This window comes from Polyodon spathula, chromosome 7 (genome assembly GCF_017654505.1).
Source record: "Polyodon spathula isolate WHYD16114869_AA chromosome 7, ASM1765450v1, whole genome shotgun sequence".
Lineage (NCBI taxonomy): Eukaryota > Metazoa > Chordata > Actinopteri > Acipenseriformes > Polyodontidae > Polyodon > Polyodon spathula.
The window spans coordinates 14,620,874-14,632,885 of record NC_054540.1 but is presented as its reverse complement, the minus strand read 5'-3'; the positions used below and the strand labels follow the sequence as shown (position 1 = coordinate 14,632,885).

Below are 12,012 nucleotides of genomic sequence, written 5' to 3'. Positions count from 1 at the left end.
TGGGAGCGGTTTTCACTCATTGCCCCCTATGGTTCTCCATGGAGAGAGATGGGGGTTTCCCCTGGGAGTAGATGTGCTAGCTCACCCCTGGCCACAGGAGCACTTGTATGCATTCCCTCCGCTACCATTAATACTCCTGACACTAGAGAGGATCAGGGTGGAGAGAGCACAGGTTCTGCTGGTTGCACCCAGATGGCCGAGACCCCTGGTTTGCTCTCCTGTCCGACATGTTGTCGGCTCAGCCGTGGCAGCTCCTGCTGGGCAAGGACCTCCTGAGCCAAGTAGAGGGGCTATTATGGCACCCAAACCCAGCCCAGCTCCAACTCTTGGTCTGGCTGTTAAATGCAGCCATCTATTCAGACGTCTGTTTGCCAGATGCAGTAGTAGAAACACTACAGTCTCCTAGGGTGCCGAGCACTAGAGCCCAGTACTCATATAAATGTCAAGTTTTCCAAGACTGGTGCCTTGCCAAAGGTCACGATCTGGTGACTTGCCCGATTGAGACGATATTAACCTTCTTACAACACCTGTTTGACGCAGGAAAATCAATGTCTACTTTGAAGGTATACCTGGCAGCAATATCAGTGTGCCATGACAAAATTGACTCAGTGTCCTGGCAGTGCAATTTCTTAAAGGGACTCGGAGGCTTTGTCCTCCCATGAAAAGTATGGTCCCCAAGTGGGATCTAGAACTGGTACTGCGGGCCCTTATGGGTTTTCCATTTGAGCCCATGACCTCAACAGAACTGCGCCCTGTTACATTAAAAGTGGCATTTTTAATAGCCATTACATCTGCCAGATGAATAAGTGAGCTTCATGCACTGTCCATCGACCTGTCCATCGATGTATGGCTTTCACTGGAAGGGACTTGCGGGTAACATTAACAACAAATCCATCCTTTTTGCCAAAGATGGTATCCTCATTCCATATTAACCAATCGGTGGTTTTGGAAACTTTCAGACCTCCCCCGCACGAGTATGCCCAGTTCAGGCTTTGCACTGTTATTTGGATAGGACACCGTCCTGGAGACAGTCCAACCAGCTCTTTGTCTGCTATGGGTCCCGCTCTAGAGGTCAGGCCCTATTGAAGCAATGTCTAGTGCACTGGGTGACAGATGTGATACGCTTGGCGTATGAACAGACGGACTCCCCATTATCGATGGACATTACGACCCATTGTACCAGAGGCCAGGCAACTTCATGGGCTTTCCTTCATGGCGCCTCCTTTGATGACTTATGCAATGTTGCTACTTGGACAGGTAGTCATTTGTGTGTTTTTACCGCCTTGATGTGACAAACCGAACAAGACCCTCTCTGGGCTCTAGAGTTTTGCAGGCGGCATGACCTTAGGCGTCATGTGGGCTCTGTTGCTATCGCCGTGGGGCTGTACTGTCAGTAATCTGGAGCCACGACAGCTTTGGTACGGCTTTCCCATTCAGTAATGGTTGTCATTCGAATTGAAAGGGAACGTTTCAGGGAGCCCTGGTTCCCTGAAAGAGAATGACAACCATTACCCTTCGAGATCGTGTCCCCAGCTGATCTCTGATTTCGAAAGAAAATGGCGATGTGCTACTGTGAGGACGTCCCTCTTCAGCAGGAGGTGGGCAGGACTTCCCCCTCACAGCAGGGCCCTGATAGGGCAGCTTTTATATATTTGCTCAGAGATTGACGGTCAGAGAGGCTCTTTCCCATTCGGTAATGGTTGTCATTTTCTTTCAGGGAACCAGGGTTATGGTAATAACCTAACAGTTTAAAAAGTTTATGAGGGAAGAGGCACCATAATAAAAAATGTAATCCTAGTGCTAGCTTAAAAGCAAACACTATAGATAAAAAAGGTTGTATATTATCACTGGAGTCTGATTGCTGGTATCACATGGCTTATATCTGCCCACTTGTGGTGCCACTTGGGCAGCACCCTATTCTATATTGTATACAATATACTGTAACATCTATTGTTATATAAAGTACAGGCACACAACATGCTTGATGTATGTTTTACAGCTGAATGAAATCCTTTACTGTGTCTGTGTAGTCTGTGTAGGAGAGTGTTCTTTGAAAACAGTGAAACACTTTATTGTATAAATAAATAAAATACTCCTAAATGAACCTTGAAGATAATGATATAAAAGATACTAGGCAGAGACAGAATAAGTAAATGTGGCACAACACTCAGAAGAGTAACCTTAAAAGTTCCACCCATCAGTGTGTCTCTTCCTCCTGATGCTATTTACACTTTCTTATATTCACCTTGCTTCCAGTGTTTTGTTTGTTTGTTTTCCTGTCCTGCTTTCTCATTTATTTCGCAGTTCATTCATATGCATATTGCTATGCCTCATTAGTTTGAATTTTTTTCATGAACATTTAGCTTTAAGAAGGATCTATTGGGAAGAGATTTATTACTTCCAAAGATTTGATTTGTATACCTAGCAGCTGCATATTTTCTACTCTACTTCCCTAAAATAAATAGGTGAAAACAATAGATGTAATAGGTGAAAACAATCTGAAAACTAATTTTATCTATAGCCATAAAGCTAGTTTTTTATTACCAACAGAATTATCCTCATATAATATTGCATGTGACAGTACGGCACACTGGAGTTTGTTCCATAAATGTGTAACCCCAGATTTTCCCCAAATTAAAATATTTTTTTGGGGAGTATGACTTGGCTCTGTTGATGAACTGCACAGTAACCCAGAAGGGAGTGAAACTTTTATTTTGTGCACGTGAGACTAACCTCAACTTCTCCATGCACAGCTATTCAAATTAGTAAAGGATGAGAGTTGAACGTGGCAAAAAAAGTCATGACGTCTTTAAAAGCTGGCAGCAGAACTTTAGTGCCTACATTGGCTATGAAATCCACCATGACATGCCTAAAGTGGGTTCTAATCACCACAGTAGCTAAGGCCTCTTCTTGTTTGTCTTTTGACTCACCACCCAAACATGACAACTCACAACATTCTTTTGTTACCCCCTCCACATACTGTATAAAGCATGCTCACATACTGAGTGACACACCCTATTAGCACAACTTTCATTAAAATAGAAGCAATCTCTGAACATAGCATCATTGTTTTTATGTATGCAAATATTACCAAATACTTCCACCCCTGTATAGATACATAAGATCAATCAATGCTCCTACCAAATAAACTGTTACAACAAGGATTAAAGCTCCTGATTAATAAATACATTCTTGAACAACCAAATACATATAAACAGTTAACATTGTGGTATCTCCTTTTAACTAAGGAAATTTCACTTTGAAGAAGTAGCCTCATGATGCCACTGTCTGCACACAGCAAGGGTTCCGTAAAGGATTTCAAGTGCATAATACAGAGAGGTACTGGCAGATACCATTTGTATTTAAGGGTGGAGAACACACAAAACAATGCCATGTGCCAGGTCTCCAAAGGACTAGGTTTTCACCAGTTTAAATACTGCAACTGCTATTTGTTGTCTACAGACTATCCACTTCATGACAAAACTTAAAAATGTACTACAGTCCTGATGGTCAGATTGTAAAATATCTTGCTCATCATTTTTTTAGCCACTCAGCTATTTCCACTAAATGCATAACACTTTCAGAAAGAACTATACTCATTCAAATGTAGTCTGTAATACTCATGGAAAACAGATAGTAAATGTATAAGCTAAAAATAAATATTTCCAAAACACACACAAAAAAATGAAATTGGGATACCTTACTATTAATTTTGCACTTCTTGTCTTTTTGTGTCTTTTTCTCTCTTTTCTCCAGAGCCTCTCTCCTTCCTAAAGCAGAACCCATCTCTGATCACGTTTAGCATTTGCAGAAATCCATCGGCCAAAACATCGTCCACATGGCAAGGTCCCCCCCCACCCCCCTTGCACTACTGCACTGCATGCGATGACAGGGGGTTGTTGTGTGAGAGACAGCCTGAGAGAAGGAGGTTGGGGGTTCAAAGAGAGATCAAAGCTCCAGCCAGCAGCAGCATGTTCCCCTGTTTTCCATTCGTTACACTGAGACAACATTGAAATTACACTGGCTGAGATCTTCAGGCTGCCACTCACTCTGCATCACACACCATCACACAGAGAAAGGCTGGATTATCTGCCTGCTAGCTGGGGGCAGGCAGGCAGCAGCTCAGAGGAGGCGGGATTTGGGTGGGCCTCTAGAGCCGATAATTCTGAACACAGCTGTATAGTATTGGCTATCTATGCATGTATTTTTTGGCTGTAAGAATTCAAAGTGTGTTCAGCTTGGTTTTCTGTGAGTTTGTGTTGTGCTTGTTTACTCTGTGAATGCTACCAAATGCAAATGCAACTGTGTTCATGTGCAGGACATGTATATCTGTGTTATGTGTGCAGAAATATGTTGAACTGTTGGTGGCAGTTTCTAGAACTGTAGCAGCTAGAAAAATGGGTCACCATCTCAGGATGATTTTATTTTGTACATCAAAACTAAGCTGAGCTTATTGGGCCCAAATAAATTAACTTTCTAGATGGGAAAAGACATTTGGGGAAATTACACATCTATGCAATACAGTGACTGGACCAAATGTGTGCAAATTTGTTTTTAACAAATACATTATCAATAATGTGTTAATAATGTACACATTATACACAAGGTATATTGCATACCACATAGAGAATTACAGTATTGCTTAACATAATGTAAAAAATTCTGTTTTCCAAAAAAAGAGAAGGTTTATTTTTCACTAAAAATAAATTAAATGAATTGTGCCCGTGAAATGGCTTTACTACAAAGTAAAAATAAAGTTAAGATCCATAACAGCACATGCATATGTACAGTGCTCAGATATGCATTATGCAATGTATCTCCAGGTGTGATAAGCTGCTGGGAATTTTCTGGTGCACGACTGCCATATATCCTGACAACAGAATATATTTTATATACATTATTATTGATATTATTATTATTTATTTATACTGAAAATGATGCATTACAATACAGCTTAAGGTAAAGGCAAACCTTTTAACCTGTCATGAGTTTTGTCTTAATAGTGCACAGACATCCTCTTCCAACACTCTCAAACTCTTGAATATTTCTGATGTGGGTAGAAGAATATGTACAGTAGACAGAACAGTCTGGCGTCCCACCAAATGTGTTTTACATGCTTCACTAGTTTGTTAGGCAGAATGTGTCTCTAACAGACTATTCAGGCAATATTACATATTTATTTTGGATTTCAATTAGCCCTTTATCACATTTCTGCACAGTAGGCTTATCAGGGTAAATCAAGCCTCAACTGGCACAAGTTATTTCAGCTAAATGACTACAAGGACATTTTTAACATTGTATTTCACATTCGCACAAATGAAGTCAAAACACACTTTGTGGTGCAATTGTTATGATTGTACTCCTATTATATTTACTTCAAAAGAAGTACAAATATATATATATATATATATAAACAGATGATATGGCCTTATTGTGAATGACACCAAACTGAAGACAGAACTTTAACATAACTAACTTTTGTACAATTGCTGGTGTGTCCTACTAACAGCTTCATTGCTTACGCTAAAAACTACAATTGTGTTTTTTTAATACTGGCAACATTCTACATGTGGGTCTTAATGTTTACACAGTATGGGACAATAAATGTTGAAGACCCACAATGTTCCTCTGACCCTGTTTTTTTGTAAATCTAGGGCCTGGTGGTGAGGGTGCTCTCAAATTTCTCATAGAAACAGGTACAATAGTCCAGTTTTTAACCCAAAAATTCCTGCTACATGAAAAAAAATGCCTCATAATCACTACATTTTAGTATTATTTAAAAAGTAGAAACAGTGAACCCAAAAGAGATTTTAACACTGCATCACTGGAATCCAAAAGCTCACAGCATTATTTGTTATGCATTTCAGACTTGCTTTTGTTTATATTTCTCATGGTTATTACGCCTGAGCTGTTTTTTAAGAAAAGGTTAACAACATTTCACTTCAACAAATGTGATGCCCTTTAGCATTTGGTGAGCTAAGGCTGTGGGTACAAATGCTGATGTAAGAAAACAACATTATCAAATAGGGCGTAAATAAGCCACCCCAGCTTTCCAGTGTGTAACATCGCACTGGAATGCAGCCAAGTGAGTTTCATTGTCTATCAGTATCTGTATTTTGTAACAGAATCTGGATTTTTATTGTAACAAGTCAAAGCATGCAGACTCTACTATATTTCTGAAATATTTTACTACATGTCAAGAAATAAAAGTGCAATAAACAAGGGACTAATATTCTTACGAAGTAACTGGAAATTGTATTTATTCTGACTACCATATGACAAAAACATATATAATATATTTGCAGTTGCTGTGCCTGGTTAATGTGTTGGGACCCATTTGACTGAGTAATTGGATAAGTTATATACATTATGTATACAAACATATACACACATACACAGTATAACTGGTTCATACACACTAACCAATCCCAAGCTGCATCAGCAACCGCACAGGAAAATAAATGCTGTTTGTAATACACTAAAAGGGCTGATTTCTGCAATAAGATCAGATGCTTCCTAACTGTACTGCCATTGTCTGAGCCGAATAAAGAAATCTTTTTTCAACCACGTGATCACATGTTCTCCATCTCTCAGGGAGACTTGCTTGCAGAGTTTTTCCATGCCAGTCCTCTCAGATAAAAAAAAAAAAAGCTATATGAATTTGTCCTTCACAGGAGCAGTGGGGCAACAATTGAACACTCAATGTTCAATTTAGTGGGGTGTTGCAGGGAAGTTCAGCAAAGTGCAAATATAAAGATCGGGTGTGGTTTAGACATGGGAGAAGAACAGACGATTGTTTTGTAAGTTTTTGCTCCAAACCACTCCCCCCATCCCTACTCGATAAACTGAGACTGCTCTGCATTCAATTTGCAAAAATTAAAATTACAGTACAGTACATTTTACCACTCCAAATGTTTCCACCTTCGCCATTTAACAATGATGTAGTTTGCTTTGCTTCCCGTTTCATTCTGTACTAATCTTACATTAATTCATATTAACATGTACAAAATAAAGCATGTCCTATTGATCCCTCTTGCAAATAAATCATATATTTATTTACATAAATATACGAATAAACAAACATGAAATAAAAACATACAAGAAAATACCATGGCTAGCTACCCAATACACACACTTGCCTCAGGAAATGTACAATAATACAATGTTCTGATTCCTGACAGAGCAAAATCAGTGGATAGGTAAATTACCTCAGATCCCCAAAGGCCTTTGTTAACAAATTTCATTTGCAAAAAGTTCAGAACCGTAAATCTTGTAATAGACACTTTTACATAATATCTTGCATAAAAAGTGCCAGAAAATCATTATTTTAAATGAACAATGATGTGCAGAATCCGTTCTTGCTTACTTGTGTTTGTTGATTCATTTGCTAAAATAAAATAAGGACGTATTTGATCGACTAGCCTCCTAAGTAAACAGCAGCATGGTTAAAATAGCTGCAAGAAAACTGCAATGCCTTATCTTAGGTGTCCTGTTTCAAATTTTTTTATTTTAATTTTTAATTTTTTTTTATTTTATTGTTTTTTTTTTTTTATTGTTTATTATAAAATTTTAAAACTTGCAATGACTGCAATGCCTTATCTTAGGTGTCCTGTTTCATAACCATTTTATATGCATGACACATATATTGGAAATCGACTTTTTTACCATGTGTTTGGTTAATTTAGTTTTGCCTCCTATTGCAAGAGTATGCAGAATGATTTGTGTGTTGTTTTTTTTTTTTTCTTCTAAATAATGTTGGCATTTTATAATAAGTATTGGAAATCCACCATCTGTCTTAACATAACCCACCATGTGAAGTAGATTAATTAAGCTACTTGAGTTACTGTGCACTAATTATGGGCTGTTAAGTTTTCTAAATACTTTTCTTTTTTACTGTCAAAGGCATAGCACACTATACTCAAAAAGCACGGCAGACAAGTTTTCATTTTATAGATGCTATTCTATTGTTGTTTCCTCTCGTTAACCTTTTTGTTCACTAATAACAGTTACTAAGAAGAGGAAGGCACTGTGAGCATCAACCATTGTTCAGTTTCTAGGACCTGATTCTTCCCATAACTTTGTCTATTTGGCAACCAAAAGATCCCAATAATTCAGCAGCAACAATGTGTGGCATGGCAACTCATTCCAGAGACTCTCACCACTCAAGGAAAAAAAAAAAAAAAGATTGCTTACAATCTGTCCTAAGCCTGTCTCTACTCTGAAAATGTGTTTTTAAATGATTTATAGGGCATTTATGGACAACCTTGTCAAACTTTGTAAGTGTCAGTGTCACATAAACACTGTACTAATCTTTGTCCTCGAAGAATAACACTTCTATACATTTGCAATAAAAGGGTTTCCGGTGTATGACATTAAACATATATATATATATATTAATATATATATATATATATATTATATATATATATATATATATATATATATTATATATATATATATATATATATATATATTTGTTGTCAGCTGGAATTAATGAAAATTAAAGCAACTAATCTAGTTTTATATCTTTATACCTATTTTATATTAATATGGTGAATGTGGAATCTGTTGACAGTCTCCACTTTAGACAAACAGCCTATGTTGTAGTGTAAGACTGGTTCAGTGTTGTGGCTACCGGAGATTGTCATGATTTGACATCAGACTTTTGGGAAAAACTCACCTATGGTGAAGGCAGTCGCAATATATGAGACTGGGAACCGCTCTGAGCTACTGTCGCAAGAGTATGAACCAGTCTTCATATCATTCTTTTTTTATTCTAACTTAACAGATTAGGCCTTTTTCGTACCATGACTAGCTTGAAAAAAGGGAATTTCTAGAAATGTAAGTCAATTTATATTTTACAATATCCCCTGTCATAAAATAATCACTTGATGGTTGCCTATAGCTGACCTGAGCCAGCTGTTTATATGACAAACTGGTATTTCAAAAACACTGGCCCAATTTTTAAATAACTTTTTTTAACAAAAAAAAAGCTACCTACAAGCTTTGAAAAATCCTAATTGTAATGTTAATGAAGCACCGTTCTTGCAACGTTTATGTAGTAGAGTAATCAATAACCTTGAGCAGTGTGTGGTGCAAATTTGAACTAGCTGTGTTTCACTATTTATGCTCCCTTATACAAGCATTACTTCAACCATTACACACATGGACATCAGAAAAAAAATAATGCAGATCTGAAATGGAAAAAAAAAAAAAAACACATCTACAATGTATTTGCTTTTCAAGCATTATGAGTCATGTACTGTATATATCTATATAATCTACACTTTCCCCACCACAGCTCCAGGGTCAACTTAAAGAAGAACATTAGAGCCAACGCTGGGTGGCCCCCAGACCACTCATTCAATAAAATCACACTGCTCGAAAATAAACTTTTCAATGCACAGCCATTTGAATCAGCTGTTTCTGCTGGTAGGAATACCTGCTTTATTGCTTCTCAAGGGTATACAGCTATTTTTAGTTGTAGTGTTTTGTGTTCTTCCACCAAGCTGGAACGTTTTAGTAATAATGCGCCCCTGGGTGTTGAGCGGCTCCCAAGTGAGGAACACAGATAAAGAGGCCATAAAATAAAGACAGACAATAACAGAAGAAACATTCCTCCACTTGCAACAAACAAATACATTAGCTTTCAATCAGTCATTGCATGTTTGGAAAGAACATGCGCTGAATCTTCTGAAACACATATTTTTAAATGCATAACCATTAATCACTTTTCCACCTTAGAAAATTATAGTGTAGACACTGCCACATAGGAATACAATCTTCCTAAACTGTGTAAGAAAAAATAACTCTTAGAACAGAATTTTAGAAGGCATTGATACTGGCAGTTCTATTAGCATGCTGCCAAACACAATTGAAATTGCTCAGTAAATGCATTGGGGGTGAAAGAGAATACATTATTTTATAGACATCACATGATGTTCACATTTTTTTTATTATTTCTGTCAAACAAAAGAAGCAGTTTCTGTTATTTCCCTTTGTTTCGAGTACTATTGCTTGGTTAAACATACAGTCAGACAGATATAAAAACCTAATTTCCCACCTTTGTATGCAGCTTGGCCAACTGCTTGTCATCCAGATCACACTGAGTGTAAACTCGCCTTTTATAACGGAACTGCAGAAGGGGAAAAAAAAATGACAAAAGGTAAATATACAATAGCTAGATTGAGTCTAGTATTGAGTAGCATTGTTGCTATGTGTAAAGGTTGTTGCTATGTTGTCTAAAATATCTACTGCAGATGTTCAGGGCAGGTAAAGGAAACCATTTGTTTTAAATGGAGCACTGGTAAGAATCATAAAAATACAAATTTGCCCCTTCAATTCTGGTCCTTTTCTTAGCTGATAGATCCCAGTAATGCACAATTCACAGTCTACCTCTGTAAAACACTTTCTGATGGTGCTCCACTATGAAAGGCGTTAGATAAGGATACTATAAAGTATTGCTTTTTGTAAAGATGCAGCATACTCCAGATTACCCAAATAATTAGGCTGTTGATTACTTGTTCTTCATGTCTAATCGACAGACAAAAATGCACAGTCACATCATAAATTACAGAGTTAATGGAAAAAAATGATTGTACTGTTTGTTGTACTCAAAAACTGTGACCTATGTGTTATTATTGTGGCTAGTTGGCAATTATGGGGTTACATTGAAAAGGACCTGTAGTTGACATGCCCCTTAATCAGGAGTATAAAAGCAGGACACCTGCTGTCTGAAGCAACACCTCAGAGTAGTGAGGCAAGCTACAGGTTTGTTTTACGTTGTGTAATGGCGGTGTCTTATGAGTGATATTTAAAAAGGGATAGTATGTATCTGCTACTTTTGTTCTCTAAGAATGGATTTATAATTGTTTCATTGAATTATATGGGTTATGTGTTTCGTTTGGATGCAAGGTGTCTGTAGCTGTTTCGTGTTTTTGTTTTATTTTAGAATGGCCACTATTGCCATTTTTCCAGACCTTGTTTGTATAATTGCACAATTGGACAGTTGCCTTAAGTGTTTATTGATGTATTCTGAATTAGTGTATTTGTTGTAGTTTTAATTTGATGAAATACATTATAGTTACAGCTAGTGATGGGAAAAGTGAAGCCTTGTGGATCACTGAGTCATATGAACCACTGGTTCACCAAAAGGTTCACTTATCCAAATCACATGTTATTTAGTGACATCCAATGGTAGATCTGCACAGCCCAATGCCATTAAAGTCAAGGCAAGATATACATGTACAATTAATATAGACAGTATAAAATATATACACCCTCTTACTGGACGTGAATCAGCATGTGGACCAAGCTGCGTTAACATGCAACTTACTACCACTCAACCTTTAATGCAGTCATGTTACAAGTTTCCCAATACTTTACATACATGTTCTTTTTTTTTTTTTCTCTTCAAGCATTTGCAAATCAATCATGTAAGATTGTAAAACTTTCAAAAATGAACAATGGGGCAATTTCCATGTAAAAAGAGAACTATTTTGGTAGCACTTTCGGGTTCTATTTATGTTTTCTTTTAGCCTGAGAAATTCTTCTTTCAAATGCAAATACCTAATTAATATTAAAATATAGGAGGGTATATTTAAACTGTCTGTGTCCTAAATTTGGCCTTCTGCGACTTACTGATATCGTACAGCTCTATTAAACTAGGTTTCCACAAAGTTTTTAGGTTGGCCACCAAAAAAACAAACAAAAAAAAAAACATGTTACAGAAATAATAATAATAATAATAATAATAATAATAATAAACATTACATGAGAAAGCACTTTGGACAGAACAATTACACGTTTTTACAGTATGCAATACAGTAAGAATTAATGTTAAAAAAGCAATAACAACAAAAAAAGCAGCTGAATCATAAATATAACAGCTCTTGAAATCAATGCCTGGGGTTCCCCTAATCTAAAGGGGTCTCGGTCAAACAGTCTGTAAATTCCATATCTTTGGACCACTCGTGTAATAGAACATTTTACTGGCAAAAAGATTTTTGGATC

At 37.1% G+C, this 12,012-nt stretch overlaps 1 protein-coding gene across 7 annotated transcripts in view; it reads right to left on the bottom strand.

Annotated features, from left to right (window-relative positions):
- LOC121318216 (SH3 and multiple ankyrin repeat domains protein 3-like) overlaps positions 1 to 12,012 on the bottom strand; it is a 281,025-nt gene that overhangs the window by 193,347 nt on the left and 75,666 nt on the right. For 6 of the 7 annotated variants that reach the window (XR_005950583.1, XM_041254654.1, XM_041254657.1 and 3 more), the window contains exon 4: positions 10,064 to 10,135. Coding sequence is in view for 6 of the 7 variants with exons in the window: in XM_041254654.1 (XP_041110588.1) it covers positions 10,064 to 10,135 (72 nt within the window). In the remaining variant the exon portion in view is untranslated. Of the gene's footprint in view, positions 1 to 3,699; positions 4,055 to 10,063; positions 10,136 to 12,012 lie in introns of those variants that run through there. The other variant, XM_041254658.1, reaches the window with a different exon arrangement.